Raw genomic sequence first — 25388 nt, forward strand, 5'->3', positions numbered from 1 at the left:
AACCTAAACAGGGACACTTGGGTAGCTCAGTCAGCTAAGCATCCGACTTTGGCTCAGATCATGATCTCACAGCTCGTACATTAGAGCCCTGTGTCAGGCCCTGTGCTGAAAGCACAGAGCCTGGAGCCTGCTTCGGATTCTGTGTCTCCCTCTCTCCCTGCCCCTCCATAGCTTGTGTTCACATGTTCTTGCTCTCTCTCCTCTCTCTCTCTCTCAAAAATAAAAATATTAAAAAAAAATAAACCTAAACAAATAAGCAAGTCAGAAGACAGAATTGGAGAAAATGGAAATCTTTATTTTTAAACACTAGTACATTTTCAAGCTGTTTTAAAAAGGAAAAATCATATTAGTTGAAAACTATGCATCAAAGCATATTTATTTAAACTCTAATTTTACAAACACATAATGAAAGAAATATATTTTATAAATATCTACTCAGAATATTATGAAAAAAAAGTGTTTAAAAATAACCGCCCCAGATCTCCCTCTTTAAATATATAAAATTCCCATACAGTTCATAAGAATTCTTTCTCAAGAGCCAAAAATTTCACAAAGGCCAACAACTCAGTTCTCATCAGACACAATCAAAAGTAATAGGGATATAAAAAATTGTAAAAGTTCTGTACAAGGGAAATTACAGATAGCACACGGGTAAATCTCATTACCATACAGGCCATTTGTATTTTAAAAATGTTTTATAAAAACTGCCATTTAAATTAGTGAGAGTCCTTCCCTGACTGTGGAAAATATATAAATGATCACCCTCCTACCTGGGTATGGAGGCTCCCACCCGCTGGGCTTGTGGAGAAAAGTCTCCATGTGTTTCCTGACTAAAGGCCTAATTAGGTTGCATGTGGGACCCGCCTCCTCAGGCAGTGGCTTTTTTTGGTGGGTGATTCATTATTATTTCCTTTTACTTAGAAAAGTTCTTTGGGATCATCGAAGACAATTGCTCACAAGTGAAAGCAGGACTAGGGGATGACTTCAGATTGTTGTGTCCAATTAGTAACACTTGTACTCTGTGGTTTGGGTGACAAACTCTGGCAAGCTTAATTTTCCACTGTCAGAAACACCCCCGCCACCTACCCCAGTGAAACACATCGCTGGCCCCAAGGCTGTCCCTTCATCTTTCTTCTTCCGGCCCAACTTGCTTGGTTGCCTACAGCAGTATATGCAGATTACTGTCTCTTCTGACACTTCTTCTGGAAAGAGCTCTTCAAAAATGTGCGGTACACAGGGTCATCCACATATTCGTTCTTAAACCTGGAGCTCAGCACTCTCTGTCTTTTTTTCTCCCCTTGGATTATGTCTGCTCCGTAAAATGTGTCTTCAAATCGCATATCAGAAGCTGTGGACTAGAAAGAGCCAGCATCACAGTGCAGAAGGCACAGCATTTGACCATGACAAGAATGGACAAAGATCTGATCCAACCAACTCAGGATGGGGTGCAGAGGCCAGGCCACAGGCCCAGGATTTTGGAGCCTCCCCATCTGCTTCAGCCAGGCTCCTGACTCCATGTAGCCTCACCCCCAGGGACCTTGCCCCAGCAGAAGCAGCACTGAAGTCTTCTCATTTAAATCTCCCTCACTCTCCACCTCCCCTCTGGCTCATGCCCAACCAAGTTTTTGACAAATTTGTCAACAGTCATCTGTAATTCGCCCCAATTCTGATTTACCTCTGGGCCTCTGCCCGCACACCTTCCCTGAAACTGTCCTTGCTCCAGTCCACTTTCTATGACACTTTTCCATCCTAAATTTATTTGACTATTTCTGTTACTTAAGTATTGCTGGCAGCTCACTTATCTGACATTGATAAGGCCTTCCTCCTGCCTCTCTTCTTCCTCTGGCTCTGACTATTGATGTCTCAGGGGTTCTTCTTTCTTAACTATCTGTTCAACTCTGAGGCTCCTGGCATTTTGCACTTCTCCTCTCCACATATGCTTGCTGACCCCTCACACCCATACTCATGGCTTTAATTCCTGCTTCTTCTCCAAGGATGCTCACCCCTCTCACTCCAGTTCAGACTCCCTCCTGTGCACAGGCCTGCACGTCCAACTGCCCAGGAGGCGTCTCAGAGTGTTGACCCCAGAGGCACCTCACATCAAGCTGCCCTACATTGAACTCAGTCTTCCCTCCCCATTACTGTCCTTCCCATACTGCACACATGGCCTACCTATCCTATCCATCTAGCTGCACTGTAGTCATTGGTAATGTCCCCCGCCCCCACCAAGTCCAGGATCCCTTCTACATATTTCTTGTAGCCCTCCCTCCTTTCTTTATTCTGGCTGACTCCCTGGTGCAGGCCTTCACATTTCCTCTGCTAAACCACTGCAAATGCTGCACCCCCCGACTTTGTTCTATAGAACCACTGGAAGAAAGTGCTTTACAAACTGTCTGATCCCATGACATCCCTGCTTATCATCTTTCAACAGCCTTGCTGCCTTTAAGATGGCACCTGAGATCCCTAGGCTGGACCTACAAAACCTGGCATAATCCTATGCCACGTTCTGGTCAAATAGAATTATTTGCAGTTCCTGACCATGTCTCACTGGCTCATGCTTTTCTGTCATTAGACGTACTTTTTCCTTTGCATGGAAGCTTTCTATTTTCTCTGCCACAGGCAGACTCAAGGGCTCTTCTTCTGGTTCCAGTCAGACTTTACAAGTCAATGCCACAGAATGAGGTCAGTGGCAGAGATGAGGGGCAGGTAAGTTTCTCCCCACTGGGGATTCCTTGAACCCCTTGAGGGTGAGGATATTAGACACTGAGTTCAGAATTTTATGTGTTCTCCACACCAAGCAACATGCCCAGCACTCAGTCACTGCTTAATTGTTAGCTAGGTGAAGGAATGTGGGCTTTTTCTGTTATGCTCAGGTAAAGGCCACATTAGGAGACTATTTTTGCTTCCTAATTCCCTACTGCTTTGCCTTCTAAAATGCATTTCCAACTGGTTTTCACTGAGGTAGATCACTCCTGACAATACCAATGCACAGTGGATCTCACTATCACTGAGGCCACCTCCCCTGGTTGGTGACAGAGGCAGAGTCCAGCTTTGAGGGCTTGAAACACATGGTCAATCATGAAGAAGAGATAAACAATGGAACAGTTACAAAGAAGCTCGAAAACTAAAAAACAGAGCTACGTGCACAGCAGGCATGTTCCCTGACAGTTCATGAGATGGTTATTCAGGGTAACAGGCTACCTGCACGGGTCCCCCAGACACTCCCTTGTTTCACTTGGGAAGAAAATAACTAAAAGATTATGAGTTGGTTGGGCACCCTCTGCCATTAGGAGAAAACAGTTTTGTTTCATTCATTCTTGGCAAAGCACTTCCTCTGAGTAATCTTTCCCTTTTGTAAGTGCTAAAGTTATCAAAAGAGAAAATAAAACATCTATGAAAGTGTTGCCATTGTGCGAGAACAGCAAAAGTCAGCCTTTCAAATACAATAATAAAACCGATTTACCAGCAGCTCTACTTAATTATGCACTGTTGCCATGGTTATTCTGTGAGACAATAAAAGGTAATGGGGCCGTTTCTGAAGTTAGTGGGAAAGAACCCCCGCAAAATCACTGAGGTGGACTGCTGACTCTTTTGAAAAATTTCTTCCCAAGTCAGCGTGTGTCTGGGTGAGCAGAAGTCATTAAAATATGAAGCCTCCTGTTTAGCAGTGAGGCTGCTAGCCCACCCCCTCCTTTAGAAAAACAAAAGAGATTTCTCTAATCATAAAATATCTTCCATCAATGACTTTTCCAATTAGATTTGTTTCACCAACTGGAAAAAAAAAATAGCAGTCATAGACCAACCAAGGGCCTGAGGGTGATATACTAACCTGAAGGAAAAGCTGGTTTGCTATAACAGGAGCAGAGGAGTCTTTGATTCAATAAAAACAGAGGTAGCAAACTGGATTTAATGACTGTGAGCCTTTGCTCCTAAAGATATTTTCTACTAGGCTCAACTGTTTGATATAACAGTTTACATTCAGATAATATACATGATTTATATATTTTTCACTGACTTTTATTTTTAATTAAAAAATTCTCTGAGAATAAAAAAAAAGTTGGATGTTGGTATGACTGTTCAGAGAAATGGATCTTAGGAAATTCAGGAGCTGGGTTCGAATAAAGCTATGTAGGAAGGCAACCTGGTATTGGAGCCAAATCTATTATGGAACAAAGAGATTATGATCTGAACAAAAAGCAAAAAAAGCATTCTTTTAGTGTGATTAAGAAACAGTATTTTAAATCCACAAGACCTAGCTGGTGCTTAATCATACACACATTAGAAAACCAAAGACCTGAGTGACTTACAGAGGACTGCCTACTCCATTCCCCATCTTTTAATCTCTAGGTGAGTGAGTGAGTGAGTGAGTGAGTGAGTAAATAAATAAATGAATAAATAAAGGAGTGGGGGGCAAGGAAGGGCAGGGAGATGAGGGAGAATCGATGGAAGACAGGAGCACAACATGAAAGGTAGCCATCTTTAGCATCCTGAAGAGGAAAAGTTGTTCTTCAGAGATTTAAAGATGTAGGGCTGGACAAGCTATCCAGACTTTTTTAGATCTTTGTTAGGATTTAGCCAATGTCTTTACAACAGGAATATTTGATTTTCTCTTTCCCTGCAGTTTATCTGGCAGTTAATCTATTTTTAGGTGTTTGGGTCCCCTATATGCCACATTTCTCATTGGGCAGGTACCACTGCTGTACTGTCACTCTTCTCTTGACGATTTCACTGTGAAGGACCTTCCTCTCAAGGATGCAGCTCAGAAAGACAGTTGACACGTGGTGCAGTTACCCTGTTCCCAGAATCCCACCTGACAGGAAAAGGAACTAAATATACAACTGAAGACTTAAGGAATCCAAGGATTTTCCAGATTAAGGTAACTATCACTGCAGAAAAGTATATCATAAGCATGTGCTGAAAACTAAGGGTGTCATTTATTCTGGAAACAAAATTCATTTTAGTCAAAAAAATCCCATTCTTTCAAATTTCCCTGTTCAGGATTTATCATTTTTCAGATATAGTAGATGCAATTCTAAATGAGTAAAATTGACTTCATTTCAGGGTCCACTAAATATTTTATGATACAATAATGAAATCTAAGTTATTGTGAATTATATTTTTTAACAACTTCAGTTTTGATTATTTGTCCATGTTTATTTGTCTTTTAATGGAATGTGTAAAGCTTGAAACTAAAAACATTTTCTTTCTTTCTTTTTTTTTCTTTTTAGAAACTGCTTTAGTATTCCCACAACTACTTTTGGAGCTTTTTAAAATTCCTTTAGTTATAAAAGTGAGAGCTTGGTTTAATTATGAACTGACATATTAATGAGTTTTTGGAGAGAAGTTAATGTATATGATACGGCTATAGGAAACCAGATGCTCACTTATACTATGTCCCTTTTAAACAACTATTGAAAACTTCCTTTAATGTTGCTTCTGATGACATGATTATAAGTACATATTCAACAACTATTTTGGTATGCCAATAAATGTTAACATCATTTGACTTCATTAGAAAGAAAAACAAGAAACCTACACTGGTTTCCCATTTGGGGCCAAATTTTAGGCTTGCATAAGTAAGGGAAAAGTTGCATTGGCTTTCTGGAAATCAATCCAAATGCCTAAGTATGCTTCCTGCTGGGCTTGGGAAACAGAGGGAGAGGATGAGAGATTCACATGGTGGATCCCCAAGGGGTATTTGCCAGCACTTACGAAACGAGCTTTCACTCTCTTGGGTAACTCTTCGTCTAAAGTGTAGATGTCCTCTCTCTTCATTGCTATCTGGGATCCATCTTCAAATTCAACCTAATGAGAAATAAGATATCATGCATACAACAAAACATACACACAATATCACATATACACATACATACACAAAGAAGCATTCACCATTTTTTTCAAGGTTCTAAGTAACTAAAAAAAGGGAAAAAGGATCAAGCAGAACAAACAAGAGGACCAGCCAACAGCTAAAGAACAAAGAAAAGCTCTTTCCCTTTATTAAACTAACAACATATGCTTTCAAACAGGCCAAAATTCTTGAAAATGAGTGTCTTGGAATATGTGATATGAAAACTTTATCCCTTCCCCCTACCCCCAAAGCAAAAACAAAGAAACACAGCGGCTCCTCAATGATTTCTTCGAATATGAAATTATGGCCAATTTGGCATTAAGAGCTGGGCCTGTCAGTACCATTTGTTTCTTTAAGAGGCTCTGACACCCTAAGAGGGACAAATGATGATATATTTACTCTTGTATAATAATCCTCCAGGATAAATTAATTTCTCAAGTTATTAGAGAACGTTCAAAACTCACTTCTATAAAATTCAACCATTTGGCCAGAAAAATCCCAGGTTCTCAACCTCATAACATGTAAAACCACAATAATGGGTGAAAACTTTCATCTAAAATGAAATTTAAAACTTTTTATTCAAGTAAATCAAATGGCATCAAATAACTGCATAACCAGTATTTTCAACATTTTAGAAGATTTTGTCAGAGAAAAGTAAGTGACACTGGTTAAAAGAAACCAAGGGCATCTGGGGGAAATTCATCAAATTCCCTATTCAAAGTAATTGGTCTTGATTTAGTCTTAAACCACACATGAGCTCTATCAGGAGCAAACAACAAAAGGGATGCAATCAGAGCACAATATATATATTTTTTAAGTTTATTTATTTATTTTGAGAGAGTGAGCACAAGCAGGGTAGGTGCCGAGAGAGGAGAGAGAGAAGAGACAGAATTCCTGATGCAGGGCTTGAACTCAACAAGCCCCGAGATCATGACCTGAGCCAAGGCAGACACTTAACTGATTGAGCCACCCAGGCACCCTTCTTTTACTCCATTTCTCTCTCTCTCTCTCTTTTCTTTAATATTTATTTACTTTCAGAGAGCGCAAGTGGGGCAGGGGCAGAGACAGAAGGGGACAGAGGATCTGAAGCAGGCTCTGAGTGTTGACAGCAAAGAGCCCAATGCAGAGCTCGAACTCATGAATCGTGAGATCATGACCTGAGCCAAAGTCAGACACTTAACCGACGGAGCCACCCAGGTGCCCTCAGGGCACAATATCTAATATGTTCTAACCCTGAACCACTTATGACATTTTTGAAGTTCCTAAGTTGTCTGTCTGAATTCTTTAGGTGTAAGCAATAAAAATAGGCTTGTATTTCTGGTTAAAAGGTAAGTGAAACTTTGCAGCTGTACTAGGTTAATAATAAAAAAAAATCTGCTGGACTTCAAAAAATACTAAAATTAGGATAATATATATAATTTTCTTTTTATCCATGTACTACACACATTTGACTAAGCTGAAACAATCGGTTGGAATTAGGTCTCGGTCACAGGAGAGCTCTCCCTGTTACTTCCCAGAAGGCTGAGATGGGAAGGCTTTTCTTCCTGGCCTTATTTTAGCAGAGTGGTTTCTTTAATATTTAATTAGGCCAAGGTGTCATCTCATTTATACATTTTGATAGCACAGCTAGAAGTACTTGTGCCTACCTTTCTTCTGTTTTAGATCATTTGAAAATTCTGAAAAGCGAAAAAGGCAATTATAAAACTGAAAGGGAGTATGGTGTGATGACCAATCATCCCAGGACCCAGGGGTCTCCCGGGATGCACGACTTCTAGTGCTAAAATTAGGGACAGTCCCTCACAAGCTAGGATGGTTGTTCACCCTAGTTGGGACACAGCTTAGAGTAAACTCTGGTCCTTCCCTTTATCAGCTGTGTGATCTTCAACAAATTATTAAATTCATGTAACCTTTTTACCCTCATTTGTAAAATAGGAGTCAAAAACATTTATCTTGCAGGGCTACTGTGAGGGTCAAAAAAAGTGCACACACTTAGCATATTTAGCTCTGTGCAATAGGTATTTTAGTTGTATCTTTTTTGTGAACATCTTTGCTTATTCAATGATGAGGCTGAACAGTTAGACACAAAACACAAAATGATCTCAAAAGGGCACTTGGTTTAATGAGGAATTTTAAATTCCTTGTACTTGAGAGATAATTTTAATATTAGTCTTAACTTTTTCATGGAGTCTATAAATATGCTTATAGTTCTATGTTGATAGGCCATCATAAATTCCACTGAAGTTAACATACTGATTACTAATTAGCCTGAATTTCATCGGGTCCTCACTGTGATACTTTTCATGTAGCTAAGAGTTTTGCTACATGTAAGATGCTTCACTTTTACATTTATTGTTTAATTAAATGTCATTATTTTCTTTTGAATCATGTAGTAATGCTTCTTTTCTAGGGGTCTCCACTATTATCAGTCTGTCTTATGTTTTTTGCCTAATTCTGGATCTTCTGATGCAAAGAAACTCCAGCACCTACCCTATCATAAATGACCTGAATCTGCAACTTAACACTATGGACCAATACAAAGGGGAAAACAGCCTTGACACACACATGCACACACATGTGCACCAGTACACACACCTACAACATACACATAAATGTGCTCTCCTACCTGCTCACCTTGGGTTTTTCTAGGCCTTAAAAAAATGTTCGTTTCCTAAACTTCTTTGAACCCCTTTGATTACATTGTGCTCTAGTCCCTGATTCAGTGTCTTATAATGTACTCTGCCACTTAAACCCCGGCCCCTTATCAGTCTTTGAACAATTCTAAGCTGAAACTGGCAGTCTTATCATTCTCCAGCTGTTTTTAACTTAATAGGCCTGAACCTTCTTACTCTTTTCTTCTTTTAACTTCAATCTTCCTGTTTTTGCTCTACTGCTTAGCTTGAGAATGTTGATTTCTGCCATCATGTTACTGAAAGTACTACAATGTATGGATTCTAATAAATGCGTTCTTTTTAAAGTCTGAAGGAGAGCCACCTGGGTGGCTCAGTTAAGCATCTATGACTTTGGCTCAGGTCAAGATCTCACGGTTCGTGAGTTTGAGCCCAGCACTGGGCTCTCTGCTGTCAGTGCACAGCCTACTTTGGATCCTCTGCTTCCCTCTCTCTCTCTGCCCCTCCTGTGCTCATTCTCTCTCTCTTTGTCTCTCTCAAAATAAGTAAATAAACTTTAAAAAAAAGTCTGAAGGAATACAAACGCACATCTGCCATCCATGTTGTTTTGTTAGAGTTTAACTCATTCTCATTTCTGACAGAGATAAAATATTTTCAGTTTAATTGCATATGAACTCTTTAATAATATGCAGAGTTCCCTAGTTAACAGAATATCCAACCAATAGCTCTACTTTTCATTAAATAAGCACTCCATTAAGTTTAAGTGGACAAACGGCCACAACTGTGTCAACACACAGTTGATTTAGGTTTGCTGAGACACCCAATGGAGGTAAGTCTCTCAAGCAAAAGCCACCAACTCAGGGGCTGCTAGCTGATGAACAGCCATCACTGTCTTGGCATACAGTGAGATAAATCAGCCAATTAGTCTCTCCCCATATGATGTAAACACAAGAAAGCAGCCTACCATCCAGTCGTTTATCTTTGGGGCCTACCTATATTCTTTACAATTAAACCACTCATCAAATGCTAATAGAGTTTCCCAGTGTTGAATTTGGTAATAAAACTCCAATATCTGTGCCATCAGACATTGAACCTTTGCCTCCTTTAAAAAAGAAGAGGTGCTCCAAATTCATGTGGCCTATTCATCAGCAGCATACTGGATATACATGTGCCCTCCGGCTTCCTCTCAGTGAACATCTCACACAGGACAGCACTCACCTGGTACATGTGGGCAACATTTGATCCCAGATATTTTGCTCCATAGAGTTTGCCATCAGGCCACTTGACTTGGACAACTTCTCCCTCAGCAGGAGGGCCCAGTTTCACACAGTCTCGGCTCTGTGGAAGAAACACAGACAGGCTTTTCAAGGCAAGTGTCTAAGTGACTGCATTTAGAACTTAGCAAATGATGAACTCCTGGCAATTAAAAGGAGTTATTGCCTCTGTTTTATGGATTATGATCTTGCATGGGTGTTCAGGGGAAGAGATATGAGCCAAAGGAGTACTTAAAGATTCAGCCTACATCATAAAGTTGCAAAGGAGCCACCATAAGCCAAGCAGGAAAAAAACAGCAGCATTTACATTTGCTACTTGACAAAGAACTGTTCAGAGGGTAACTAAACTATGCATGGAAAGTCCTTTAGCTGAAGAATAGACCAGCTCATGATTTACACACCTGACATTTATATAGCATTTTTGCAGTCAACTAAATGCTCTAACACACAACTCATTCGATCCTCATAATCAGTCCACAAAGTAAGCAGAGATTATTAATTATCCCCATTTTACTGGCAAGGAAACTGAGCCTCCAAGGAGGCTCCTTTAGGTTATCAGCATCTCTGGAGGAGTGAAGCTTAATAGGAGGATAAGAAGTGGGATAGCTAGGTGAAAGTGGGGCCAGGGAGGAGCACAGTGAGGTCCGAGCTGTCAGGCTGGGACAAAGCAACAAGGGAAAGGAAAGCAAGAAGCATCTGCAGCATGGCAGGTGAAGCTGGGAGGGTTGTGTGCTGTTTAGCAGGCCTCTTCGGAAGACCATTGGACCTCCCCAGAAAGTCATGCTTCTATTGGCTGTCCATTAAGTGACCAGCCCTCTTCCTTCTACAGGCATCCATGGTGGCCATCCAAAATCCATCTTCTTCTCACTCATGTCTTGGACTCAACAGTGCTTCCTCCTAAGGCAGGGGTTCAGAGAAAAACCCAGTAGTCCACCCTGGAAGGTGCTTGCTTTCTGGCAGGGAAGGTAGGTAACAGGTCAAATAAAATGTTTTCACAAACATAGTTTGCAAACTCTTAAATTTGTATGTATTGGGTATGATAGAGTGAAATTTCAATACAAATGAATTAAATACTTGACCTCTTTGGTAAAGTTTTTGCACATTTAGCAATTCGTGTTTTGCTAATACCAGTATTTTACTGATGAGGCCAATATGACTGATTGAAATGCACACTTGATCAATCAAGCTATAAATGCAGATTGGGCATGGTTCTATGGTTTAAATGAGAGGCGCACACAGGAAATACTTAGTTGTTTAGGACTAGAAATCCACCCTCTATTCCTTTCCATTACTAATAGAAATTTTGCATTATAAACAAGTGGACATTTTATTGTTGGATTCAGAATACACATGAGAGGCTCAGCTGTTCATTTTCCTCACTGCAGATTCACTTCCATTTAAAGCTACAGGCAAAGAGAAACTTGTGTGCTCAGAAGCTCTATAGAATTGACAGTCTGCATCTAACTTAGTTAAACAAAGATAAGTTTCTCCTTGGCCTTCATAATATTTGGCCTTAGGGCATGCAGAATTGAAAGGGCAGGCTATAGAAATGTTTTCTAGCTATGTCCCTGGGATTATCCTCTTACTTTCCATTTCCCTTCCAAAGATGAACCTGGTACTAAGAACACTGGAAGGTGCAGCTTCTAAATAGACACTATCCAGTCTGCTAGCCTGGGAAGTGATATCAGCTCAGGGGTAACTGAGCTGAAACCTAGCAGAGTGGGGAATGGGGGAGGGGGCACAAGAGTATGTTTCTTCCCTCTCTTCAAGTTTTCTTCCATGTGGAGGAAGCTCCATTGGGGTAAATGTTCCTGGTTTCTTTTCCACTCTCTCATTCATCCAGTCTTCCAAGAGAATAAGCAGTGACTGAACTTTGTTGTTGAGTTCTCAAGGATATGACATTTTCCAAACTATGCACCATAGAGCCCTGGGGCACCACAGCAAACTCACAGGGGCTCTGTGGGATATTTTCAGGGGAAACCCAGTGACACTTGTCAGACACCCAGCTTACCACTACTACTCTTAAGTTGTTTAGACCTAACTCACTTAATACATGGAACTGTGGACACTGTAAAAAAAATTGTGCTGAAATACTACTTGGCAATGAGAAAGAATGAAATCTTGACATCTGCAACAGTGTGGATGGTATTGGGGGTATTATGCTAAGTGAAATAAGTCAGAAAAAAATATCATATGTTTTCACTCATATGTGGAACTTGAGAAACTTAACAGAAGACAATGGGGGAAGGGAAGGGAGGAAATAGTTTCAAACAGAGAGGGAGGCAAGTCATAAGAGACTCTTAAATACAAAGAATAAACTAAAGGTTGATGGGGGGAGCAGGGGAAGGGGAAATGGGTGATGGGCATTGAGGAGGGCTCTTGTTGGGATGAGCACTGTGTGTTGTATCTAAGCGATGAATCATGGGAATCTATCCCCAAAACCAAGAGTGCACACTGTATACACTGTATGTTGGCTAACCTGATAATAAATTATATATATATATATATATATATATATATATATAGAGAGAGAGAGAGAGAGAGAGAGAGAGAGAGAGTATATATATATATATATATATATATATATATATATATATATATAAAATTTGTGCTGAGATACCCAGGGGCTGTGAACCAGTAAAGCTTGGTAATTGTGGCTTTACCCCCTCATGTTCTCTTTCTCTTTGGAACCACCCTGTGGGCAGAGAACACAAGTCCTGCTCTGTTCCTTCCATAGAGAGGAGCTGGTGGTGTCCTGAAACCCTGTCACTAGGAGGCCTGTCTGATCCTCAGATGCAGTATTAGGAACTTTGTTTGCCCACAGATATAAAACCACACACTACAACATCTGCTTTATTAGTAATGAAAAAGATCTTTTCAGTCTCTAAATCCTGACTCCGTTGTCTCTTTTTGCTTTTCCTCAGGCAGGATAAATTCTATTTATTGGGCCCTTATTTAATCCAAATGGAGGGAATTCAAGGCCTTGTGGAATACAGAACATGCACTCCCCATTTACTCACCTACCAAAAACAACTGCCAAGCAGGAGACTTAGGTCCTTAGTTTTAGAGATCTGACCTTTGTCAGAGATTTTCTAACCTTTAAAATAAATCTTCACAACAAATCCTGACCTGAAATTTTAAGTACCATATCACTGAGGTATGGCAATGGCCACAGAAATGTGGTCTAAGCAAAACATGAAGATACTTGAGCAATTTATCATAAAAACATACCTTGATAAATTAAATGTATGCAACATTACCATGTGAGAAATAATTATTTTTTAAAAAGGTGTTTGAGAAAAAAATGTCTGAGATACAGTGTGTTATCTGTCTTACCTGTCCATCTGCCCTTTACTCACAAGTCCCAATTTGGTATTGCCAGTGCCTGACCTCAAAGAGCCAATGTACAGCTCAGCCTCCACTAAGTTTACTCTGTGTCAGCCCCCAAAACCATGACAGAATCTAGTAAAGACATTGCAGTTATCTTTCTCAATCTTCTTGCTTTCAGAACTCTTTTTTTCTTTATTCATAGGAGAAGAAGAAAGAAAAATAACCATCCAACTACAATATACAACATAAAATTGGGTGTGAACTCCTTCCCTCCTCCACCACCAGGAGGCGTGCTTCTCATCCTCTGCCAGGTCAGTTAGCTGGAAGTGGTGTTTATTTTGATTTGCATATAACTTCATTTAGTAAGTATTATTCACTGTTTACACCCCAGCTACTTTCCAAAAAGGATTTAAGGCAGCTCATAGTAAAACATAAAAAGGTTTATTTCCGTAACATCTAGTTTCCTCCATAGAGAAATGGTTTCAACTCACCAGCTGTCTCAAAATTTTGAGTTTGCTAGAAACCTTCTATGACTACATGGAGTACAAATCATCCAAACAGGAATGGAAGCAGAAGCACATAGGTTGATGAAAAGAAGCTGGAAGGTTTGACACTGAGGTTCCCCTGGTCTCTTCAAAGCAGGTGTCTCCAGAACTGTCAGAGTCACTAATCCAGTGTCTGTTTACTGACCATCCGTGTGAGACACTAGAGGAGCCACCAATGCCCAGGGACAGAGGGCCTCTTGACCACACCTGGAGGCCTGTCAGCTCTGGGGCATGAGCACCTCAGGGTCTCTGCAAGGGAAATCCATGATCACTTCAACCAGAAAAGAACTTCTATTCGATTCATAGATTGGGTTTCTGAATAGGATTTCAGGTTTAAAGAAAAAAAAAGGTTAAAAGGTTTCTGTCAAAAATCACAAGTCTGAAAAATAAAATCACCTGTCTAAAACTGAGGGGATTTAGTTTGTGGAGAGCCCCAGTGAATAGTCTGCCCCCTCTTTTAAAGGCCTTCAGCTAGCTCACACTTCCCTGTGCTGTGCACAGGGAGTATGGCTCCTTACAGTATGGTCCCAACCATCAAGGCACACATTAAAAATGAAGATTCCAGGGGTGCCTGGATGGATCAGTCAGTTGAGCATCTGATTTTGGTTCAGGTGATGATATTGTGGTCCATGGGTTCAAGCCCTGCGTTGGACTCTTGTGCTGACAGCTTGGAGCCTGGAGCCTGTTTCAGATTCAGTGTCTCCCTCTCTCTCTGCCCCTCCCCTGCTTATGCTCTCTTTCTCAAAAATAAATAAACATTAAAAAAAAATTAAGATTCCAGCCTCCCACCCCCATAGCTCTGTGTGACCTAGGGGATTTTGTTAAAGCGTTCTAGAATTTGAGATCTATTAAAGGATGTAAAGGATGTAAAATGCTAAAGAGGTCTTTTCCTAATGCAGTTCTTAGTGTGTTGCTGGAGCAAGTAAACACCTTTGCTGGGAAATTATATGCAGTAAAACTTTGACTAATGCATTTTCTTCAGTTGCTGTCTGGACCCTCAGAAGCAGTCTGGCTTCACCTGACATAAATAGCTGTTCACCATTTGCTGTACTGCCTCCAGGGACGTGTAAACCCCCCTAAAGCCTGCCAGGGCCCCGTCCACAGAGACACTGGTGTCTGGAGCTGCCAGTAAGCCTGTGGCTAGAACACTAAATGGATGATGTGAGAATTAAAGACAAAAATCATAATCACAGTCAAGAGCGGGCTTCTGGCTATGATTAAAGGGCTCTGATGAAAGAACTGGGATGGGTCACCAACCCAGGCAAGAGCATGGTGTCATATCACACTCCTGCCATAGTCGGGGCTGACTCCTGCGCTTGCTCCACCAACTACAGAGACGAGACGAGCCGCCAGTCTGATTACCTGAATTCTGAAATCACTGTGTTCTTGGAACTTTTACTGGGGCCTATGAAAGGGACCTCTGCAAGTGGCTGTCCTTGAATGATGCCTGTTTTGCCATCCTCCCCCCAGACCCAACCCCACCTCTGCTCCTAACACATAGAAACCACAGAGCAGGCAACCCGTCTATCAGTTCAGCTGTAGTACATGAAGACAGGGTACTTGAACTCCCAGTAGTTAATTGCCATATAGTCTGGAGCCTCTGGCAGTCCCCCTTGGGGACAACGCTTAAGTTACCAGGAGCAAACTGATACCCGCAGCTGCTGGCATTTTGAGGGATAATCACCTGCTCATTAATGGACTCTGGCAGGGATTAACAGACTGACTGATAGCCATGTACTAATTGTACTAGCTATCTATCATTTGGTTGGCTGCCCGGCATCTGAACCCCTATCTCCCTTGCAGGGTCTCAGTGGGAGAAAGAGCTAGCCTGCCATTATAGACACAGGAAAATGCCAGATACTCCCTTACCCAGCCTCCCTGGCAGCAGACATGGACAGGGGCCTGGCCAATTGGCTGCACCTGCTCAGGATGTAGAACCTGTGATCAGAGATGCAGGGAAGCAGCAGAGGGGAGAACAATCTCAGAAGGCAGCAGTGGCAGCCATACAGCAGCACCCACGCACCAAAGGCACAGCAGGGGGCCAGGCTGACCACACACGTGGGAGCGGCTGTGTCCAGGTCCATGGCCTGGTCCTGCCCATGCTCCAACTGAGCAGCCTCCCTTGTTTTCACCTATTCTCTGACCTTGTCCTTTTGCATTCCTGGAGATTCTGTGGGCTTCCTAATAACTTCCCACTATATTCGTTTATTGCTTAAATTAGTTACAATCACTTTTTGTTGCTTACAACTGACAACCCTGAATGGTAAGTAACTGCTGGTTTGGGTGATGGCAGATCCTTCCTCTCACAAACTAGAAAAGACACCTTTCATTTAATGGTGGAATATAAAACTGGGGAGCTTCCTAGACCACCCAATCCTCATTCAAATAATTTATGAGGAAAGCCATCTTTCAAAAAAGAAAGGAACATATTCACAGCATCACTTACCTAATCACAAGGCTTGGCCCTAGATCATTTGTGACTGTCCCCGGACTTTTCATAAACACCACAATCTGAAGAGGTACTCTCTTTAGGGATATCCACAAGAATGCAACCCAGGCCATAAAGGTAAGTCAAGTATCCTAATCAATGGTAGGCTCTCAGGTGGACTCTTTTGAAGAGTCCATCATATTTGGATGGATTAAATTCTGGACTATTTGTTAAATAGAAGTCATATTTCATATCACCCTTCATGTAGAGATAACAAATATAGAAAATACTTTAATACTATTTTTCTTAATAATTCTTTGTTCTGAGTATCTACTATAATTTCATTAGGGGAAATCACAGATTTTTTTTAAAAAAGATATAAAAAACAAAAACAACCCAGATTTCCATCACCCAGAAGTAAATGCTGTTACCATCTGTTAGGATGGCTAAAATCAAAAACACAAGAAACAAGTGTTGGCAAGGAAATGGAGAAAAAGGAATCTTCATGCACTGTGGTGGGAATGTAAACTAGTGCAACACTCTGGAAAACAGTATAGCGCTTCCTCAAAAAGTTAAAAATAGAACTACCATATGACCTAGTAATTGCACTACTGAGTATCTACCCAAAGAAAGTGTAAACATTAATTTGAAAGGGTTACATGCACCCTGATGTTTATAGCAGCATTATTTACAAAAGCCAAATTATGGACCCAGCCCAAGTGTCCATCAACTAATGAATGGATAAAGATATGGAATATACATACAATGGAATATTGTACAAAAGAACGAATACAAAAGAACGAATCTTGCCATTTGCGATGACTTGGATGGATCTAGAGAGTATAATGCTAAGCAAAATAAGCCAGAGAAAGACAAATACCATATGATTTCATTCATATGTGGAATTTAAGAAACAAAACAAATGAACAAAGGATAAAAAGACAAACCAGAAAATAGACTCCTAACTACAGAGAACAAACTGATGGGTTACCAGAGGGGAGGTGGGTGGGGAGTGGGTGAAATAAGGGGACTAAGAATACCCTTATCATGATGAAATGAAAAATGTATAGGATTTAATCTCTATATTGTATACTTGAAATGGATATAACTGTATGCTAACTATACTGGAATTAAGATTTAAAAAAAATTAAATGCTGTTACCATTTGGATTAATCTCTATGCTTCTCTGATTTTTACAAAGTAGGCCCTCCTATATATACATAATTATTTTTCATAACTACAAACTTTATTTTCTTTCACATGGAGCACAACTGAGCTCTCTAAAGAGGCAGACAAAGCCGCCTTTTGTGAAGAGCTCAGTGTTGCAGTCCATGCCATGTTTTTTCAATCATTCCACACCATTTGGAGGGAAGAGGTCTTTCTTTTTACTGTGGTAAAATAGACATAACATAAAATTACAATTTTAATCATTTTTAAGTACACATTTCAGTGGACTTAGGTACATTCACAGTGTAGTACAACCATCACCACCATCCTCTCCAGAAATGTTTCATCATCCCAAACTGAAACTCTACATCCACTAAACACTAACTCCCCACTCCCCTCTCCTCCCAGCCCCAGGTAACCTCCATTCTACTTTCTGTCTCTATGAACTTGATTATTTCTAAACACCTCATTATAGGGGAAATCATATAATATTTGTCCATTTGTGTACATATATAATTTTGTGCCTTGCTATTTATCCCCTATAACTACATTATAAGCATCTTCTTAGTTATGAATTATCCTTTAAAAACTCCATTTTACTGGCTGAATACATGCAACATTATGGCTATTCCTCAATTAATTTAACCACTTTCCCACTGTAATATTTCCTACTGTATATTTGTCTTCATGAATCTTTGTCCAAATTACTGACTATATTCTTAAAGTCTTGCAATAGGAATACGTTGGTAAAAAATAATATAAACTATTAATAAAGTTGCTTTCATTAAGCTTTGAAAAATTCAACATCAGACTCATTTCTCTTATTCAGTAAATCTTAACCACCACAGAAAATTCTGATTCAGTCAATCCAAGGTAGGGTCCAAGCTAAATGTTCTCCCAAACAATATGATGGTTGGTCAGATTGATAATCACTGCTCAAGATTATCTCCAGAATACACTTCTACGTATAAAGAAAAAACTAATTCCAAGCTGCTTCCTCTGAATGTAACTTTTCTACAGTGAGAGATGTCTAACATACTTGAAAGAAAACTTGGAATGTCCTCACACTGAGGAACTTATCTGTGCTCTGTCCTAGTTATGTAACACTGTCATTGCAGCCTGTAGGATAATGGTTTCAGGCCAACCTGCTTCCACACTGACACTCATTATTTAGGGAAAACTGCAAGTTTGATGTCCAGCTTTCCTTTTTAATAGTTTTTTTTTTCTTTTGTAAGGGAAACACACACACAAACACCCTTTCTCTACCCCCAAGATGTTCTGTTTGTCTCTGTTAAGCTGGGGCAATGCCTCGTTATTCCCTCAACCAGCTAGATTCTTTCCCAGCAGTCACACTTTGCCAATGCCCTGACACTTAACCACACCCGTCTTATAAAACATAGCATCTTCTCTGCAGGGAACACAACACTGACACTTATTTGCTGAATTCCTGAGGGCCAAGTTTAGCATACACTTTCCCTTTAGCTATAAGCCAAGAGTAGATACCATGCCTGGTAAAAATACTGATGTGACAGAGATGGAGGTTGTTTTATTTTTCTGAATGTTACCACAGCATTAAACCTCAGAAAATATTTTTCTTTTTTTTTAAATGTTTATTTTTGAAAGAAGGAGAGAGAGAGAGAGAGAGGAGAGACAGGAAGGCAGTGGGGGAGGGGAGGAGAGACTTGGGGACAGAGGATCCGAAGTGGGCTCTGCACTGACAGCAAAGAGACTGAGGCAGGGCTCAAACTCACAAACCATGAGATCATGACCTGAGCCAAGGTCGGATGCTTAACCAACTAATCCACCCAGGTACCCCCAGACAATATATTTCTAAAAGAAATCACATCTTTATGCTATTAGAAATAGGTGAGATTCTGGCAAGCAAAAGCTTTAAAAGGCACAGAAAATACAAAGTTGAGCAGTCTCTTCAGAAATTATCTTCCAGTTCTTTTAAGTGAAGACAGTATAAGAAAAGTCATTAACTAGAACCAGGGGTGACACTGGGGAGCTCACCTAATAGCAAGGGCATGTGAGAGAGGGATATGGAGACAGCTAAGGGAGGTGGCTATGAAGTGCCAACAACGGGTCCTCTGCATTCTTGGGACTGGAGAGGATTAATGGCACTGAAAGGCTCATTCACTCACCAGCTACACATCTTTGAGAGAGACCACCTGCCTTCCCAGCCTTTTCTCCCTCCCTCTAGCATATTATAAGCGTCTCCTCTGTGCCTAATCCTGAACTCAGCACTGGGAAAAGAGAGACAGAAAGAGTCCTTTTGAAGTCATTTCCCCAAGGAATTCAAGTCCAGTTGGGGACTTAAATGTTTAGATGAGTATCTGCAGTACAAGGTACCATATGTGATTGTAGTGAGTGGCAAGGAGGTGGGAACGCTGTGTCCATGACTCACCCTCCCATGACACCAACTGTGTCAAGGACTTTCAGCTAGAGATTAACCAAAATTCCTTCCTATCTTCCCCTCAGAGTTAAACCACCCTCCACATGAACTGACTTAATTAAAACCCCCATTCAGGACTCTCCTGCACTCACCTGGCTAGGTATATGTGAATGCTTTGAAAACTATGGTGAGAGCAGCAATGCAGTCCTTAAAGACAGATGTTAGAGGGAGAAGTGAGCTGGCAGCTCTAGCAGAGCTTTGTGGGGATCCACTGTTGGAGGCTCTGGCATTAGCAGTTTGATTTTATTGGGGCTCCTATAGTTGGCTAGGCTATCCCACTGACTATGTTGAGTGGTGTGGCCAAGTCAGGAGGACAAAGGTGTTGCCCTGACCCCTCTCTCTACTTCTCAAGAGTGTTCTAAAATGATGTCACCAATGATTGCAAGGCCAATGCCCCATAACACCAGGAACCCAAACAGAAAATCTTCTAAAAGCCCCAGAAATGCAAACCACTTGAAAAGGGAATTTGTATATTTAAAGCTCTCTGGTACTTCTTCTTAGATCTCCTTTTCAATAACCTCTCCTTTTATAAAGGTTTGGAGGATGTGTCATTTCCAAGTGTTACTGGGAATCTCATGCTTAGGGACCTCTGACCAATGAGCTGACTGAAAACAACTGGCTGCTACCACCAATAATAACCAGAAATAGTCACACTACTACTTGAGTGTTTATTATGTGCTGGGCACCACACTGACTGCTTTATATTATATTTCAATAATTCTAACAATAATCCTAGTATTTATTATTATCTCCATTTTAGGGTTAAGGTAACTGGTGTCAACTTCCTTGCCCAGGTTTGCATGGCTGTCTGCTACACATCAAGTTCCTCCCACCTCAGACAGACAGCCAACAGCATTTATAAGGACTGCCCCTGGACTGGCTGCATCTTCCTCCTGTTTTTCCTGCAGACACCAATGCATCAGCACCCCAGGACTGTAACTCCTCATACTCAAATAAGGAAAAAACATTGCCATCTATAGGACAGATCTTTCCCCCTTTATATAGTTCTTGGCAGAGGCTAAAATGCATGAGGGGAACAAATATTTTACTATGTCAATAAAAATGTATGTTGTAAAAGAGAGAAAGACAGCCTTGAGGTGAATTTCTCTATCATGATTTCTAAAAATAACTGTCAGTTCCAAAAGCTGGAAAAAGATGAGGAAAGGAAAGATAAGGGTAAGCATTATGAGAAGAGAAGGCTCTCCTGTGCTCATGCGCCACAACAGGAGCTCTGTGATCAGAAGAGTAGTGCCAGGCCCACGCCAGCCTCTGTGAATTCTCGATCTACTCCACAGTGTACATTCCACTTCCCAGAGCAGCTGCACTGAAGCAGCACAGGGTGCAGCTTCCAAGGTCTGGGGTCACACCGCCTGGGGTCAAAGAAGAGCTGTGACTGGACACAAGCTACTTTATCTCCTCACACACTGGTGTCCTCATCAGTCAAATGCATATAATAACACAACCTTAAAGGATTGGTGAGTGAATTGGGGCTAAAATATATTTAGAAGGAGAGGAGAAGAGAAAGAAAAGCACAGCACAGTGACTGGCAGCTGGTGAGTTTGAAGTGAACTGTGACTGGATTTAATTCATATCAACAGGGAACATCTGGAGGATGATAGTAAGGGGACAGAAAACCTTGGGAGCAGATGATCCTTGAGGTTTAAAACTGTGAAGATGCACTGAGAAGCCAAGAAGCTACTAAAAAGGTTATCAGACAAGGGTATCCTGGTTGAAATCCAAAACAACCCAGCAGGGTCGATAAGCAGGTGTCATCTCCTACCTAGGTAGAGAAGCACAATCATGTGCCCCAGTCACACGGCCAATAAGTGGATGAGTGGGGTAGTCATTCATTCAACACCCACATTTCAAGCATTTCTCGTGTTCTCAGAACACTGGGGTTACTAGTGAGAAAAACAGATGTGGCTTTCTACTTCATGCAACTCTTTAGTGGAAAACACAGACATTAAAATAAAGAATAAAAATTAAAATGTTAAGTGTAGGAACTCCTGCATCATAGAATTACAGTGCAAAGTATTTTACCAGAAAGATTATTAGCACACTATGTGGTTATTATATTCCAGAGAGCTTCAAGACGCCTCAAGAGATGGAAGAACTAAAATGAAATTTTGACCCAAGAATCTGAAAGAGTCCAGATAGAGAAAACCCAGAGAAAATAAATCATGAAATAAGGAGGTCTGTGAATGGTTCAGATTTAAAAAGAAAAAATAACTTTTTTATCATAAAAATAAAACATGCTCATATGGAAACTATAAGAAGGTGATAAAGTTGAAATCATAATCACCTATGATTACATTCTCTAGAGATAACATTTCAACGCATTTCCTTTGAGGATTTTCCCTTCACACATTTATATTTTTATATATGATTGGGATCATACTGTACATACTGATTTTTCCATTTATTAAACATCCTTTAAAATATTATTTTTAATAGCTACATAAATAATTCACTTAGTGTTCCTCCCAAGTGCACTGGTAAGTGTTCAATGCCTAGGTCTAAAGAACAAGGAGATGTCATGTTTACATGGTCAGACTGGGTTTAGGCACAGTGTTCTCACATCTGAGAGCAACATTCGGAGTGGGGTACTGTCCAAAAAATTTCATCCTGAGGGGAGTCCTGGAGCAAGAGCACTCTTAAAACCACTTTCTTATGAGATCATTCATTGCTCCCCACAACAAATATGTATTTTTTTAATTTTTTTTTATGTTTATTCATTTTTGAAAGACAGAGAGAGACAGAGCACAAGCAGGGGTAGGGTGGAGAGAGGGGGGACACAGAATCTGAAGCAGGCTCCAGGCTCTGAGCTGTCAGCACAGAGCTCGACGCGGAGCTCGAACTCACGAACGGTGAGATCATGACCTGAGCCGAAGCCGGACGCTCAACCAACTGAGCCACCCAGGGTCCCCCCAACAAATATGTATTAAGTGATGAGGCAGGAGGACTGTTTTGTTTGGATCTGAGAAGACTCGGGAGGAACCTGAGAGTCCTCCACAAACACATGAAGAGCTGTGAGTAAAGAGAGAATGGGCTTGTTCATTTTTGCCCCGGGAGTCAACTGAGACTGGCTCTTGGGGTGCTATTTAGGCTCCATGCAAAGAAGTCAGTGCTTTCTAAGTATTACAGCAACAAATTGGTAGTGAGCTCCCTGTCACTTGTAGTGTTCAACAATGGACCTGAGGTCACTCACCAGGGCTATGATACAGGAGACTTCCTGCAACGGGTGAGAGTTTGAGGGAGTCACAGAGGAGGGTCAGAGGAGGCTGTGAGTGGTTCAAAGGCTATGGTGGGAGGAGGCTGCACACTTACCCCTTAGCCTGTCTTATTTATGCAGTAGCCCTGAACTGTGCCAGTGGTTATCAGAGCTTTTAGACAAGAGACTCCCTGGCTAAGATTCTCTCATCGAGGGGCCTGGCCAAGCCTCACTGATGTTACAGTGGATTAGGACTATGGTTCCTAAATTTCTACACTCTTGTCAAGTGCTGTTCCTCTCTCACTGAAGTGTTGAGAATGGAATATGCAATGAATGGAAAGAAGAATCCAGCACAAATGGACAGTTATCTTCTCCCTTAATCTAATTTCAGTCACTCTGTGGTTATGCTCCTTCAGCTCTTTATAACATCAGCTTCCTCCATGGCCAAAGAAAGGGGTATCCTTCTGCATCAACACCCCAAGGAAACCTATTCCCTCAGCACAACCTCATTCTCTGGAGGGCACATAAAAAGGTCTGTTTTAACTTAACCAACTGGGTAACTCTCAAGTGGGTGAAGCAAAAATGTAGAAATGATGAAAGAGACAGCTGTGTGGCCTCAGCCTACTGCTGTGGAAAAGGCTTTTTTTACAAAGCTTTTGTGGTAACGTGAACAACTGCATAAAGACATCATGGTGTGTAAAAATATGCCAAGGATTAATTACTCCTGGGCTAAGACCTAAGAATAGCTTGGTCCTTCCTCCAGGCTCCAAATGATACTGCAGTATACAAATTGCCCATCATGGTGCAGTGTGTGCCGTGTGCCCAAATCAACAGTCACTTCCCAGCCCTCAGCCTGGCCCAAGCTGGCCCAGGATGTAGTCCTTCACACCTACAATACAGGTGGTCATCAAGGCCTGGAATCAGGAAAGGGAGATGTGTGTGCAGAAGAGTGGACAGCTAGGCCAGGGGAACATTCCAATGCTTATAATCAGAAATGATTAAGAATAACCCATTTGCTTTCTTTCAGAAGAGGCCTAAGAGATCCCGGTGGCCAATGTCCCCATTTTAAAGAGAAGGGAGAAGGATTGAACAGTGAAATGACTTGCATAGAGTCACAGATCACCAAGAGATGGCTATCATTTAATTTAATTTTGCATTTCACAGCCCAGCAGTGCAAGATTTGGAGTAAATGAGTAACATCTGGAGAGGATTCCACAGAGGGGTTTAAACAGGAAGGGGTGAAGACAAATGAAAGGATTTCTGAGAATATGATTTGTCAAAAAATGTCAGCCCGTATTATATTAAATTCAGAAGCAGACAAGTCCTGAAGCATATGTATGTACAAATGAAGTAATCCAGAATTTCCTCAAAGTTGCAAATGTGCCTGAGGATAGCAATAAAATGTGAGCAACCCCATTTTATAAATATTTCCTATGTAAGCCACTGCTTCTATCTGTTAATTCACATGTCCTTTTCAGATTTAATGCAAATGCATAAACTTAAACAATCATGTTCATAACAGACTGTCTTATGAAGAACAGGACGTGCATAATTACTACCAGCCTATCTCCACAGAGGCTAGTCTGTTCATAAATGGCAGACACATAAATAAGATAGTTGGGGAGAGGATAATGAACCAATCTATTTACTCAACACTATTACCCTTAAAGGGAAGTCAGAAATTTCAGAAACTCCCTAAACGATTTTTTGTGTTGTCAAAAGACTCAAATCAAAATAATCTTAATGTGAAATTAAGGAGAATTTTGCTGTTTTTATGTTCCCAGACAAGAATGAAACTGATATGTAGATAACACAGTATTGTCAGATTTCTCCAAACAAGAGCTTTTAATCCAAAGACTTAAAAATACATCAGCGAAAGGGCAGGGAATTTAGCTTTACTGATTACACTCAAGCCTAGAATGCCTGGTTCAGCATTACACTGGGGATTCTGTTGTGCCCTTTTTCTGATAGTTAACAAACCTTTGAAACAGGAACCTCTTTGTCATTTTCACACTGGTTATTAATCTTTATTTGAAGCCTGATTCTTGCTAACAACTGTCTTGCCTAAAGAACACTGAGTAGTCAGTCAATTAACATTTCTGTTATGATATGGTCTTTTTTTTACTCTCCTCCCTCAAAACACATGAAGTTTTGTTAGCATTCTCCTTACTCTCCTTGAAACATATACTCATAGTTTTGAATTGATGTAGATTTGCAAGTACTGGCAACTGTGAATCAAAATTATGCCACAGGGAGGGGGATTACAAGGTATGTGGGCATCTAAGAGAGAGGTCAGTGGATGTGATACAGGCACCAGAACAGCTGAGCCTGGGTTTTGTAGGTTAAACTAAGAGGGGGTGGGGTAGGTAAAATCCCAGAAATGATACTGTGGAAAAGCAAGTATGGAAGTAGAGGAAGAGAAAAGGAAACAGCTTTTCAGCAAATGGTTTTAACATCCATCACTAACAACCAATTAGCAATAATATTAATAGTAAACAGGATG

At 40.8% G+C, this 25388-nt stretch overlaps 1 protein-coding gene across 22 annotated transcripts in view; it reads right to left on the bottom strand.

Moving 5' to 3' along the window:
- Positions 1-274: 274 nt before the first annotated feature.
- KDM4C (lysine demethylase 4C) overlaps positions 275-25388 on the bottom strand; it is a 425929-nt gene continuing 400815 nt past the window's right edge. For all 22 annotated transcript variants that reach the window (XM_027047047.2, XM_027047048.2, XM_053205108.1 and 19 more), the window contains 3 exons: positions 9694-9813; positions 5713-5805; positions 275-1355 (listed from right to left, as the gene is read on the bottom strand). In XM_027047047.2, the coding sequence (XP_026902848.1) occupies positions 1179-1355; positions 5713-5805; positions 9694-9813 (390 nt within the window). In that variant the 3' untranslated portion in view covers positions 275-1178. The remainder of the gene's footprint in view (positions 1356-5712; positions 5806-9693; positions 9814-25388) is intronic.

Source organism: Acinonyx jubatus, chromosome D4 (genome assembly GCF_027475565.1).
Source record: "Acinonyx jubatus isolate Ajub_Pintada_27869175 chromosome D4, VMU_Ajub_asm_v1.0, whole genome shotgun sequence".
Lineage (NCBI taxonomy): Eukaryota > Metazoa > Chordata > Mammalia > Carnivora > Felidae > Acinonyx > Acinonyx jubatus.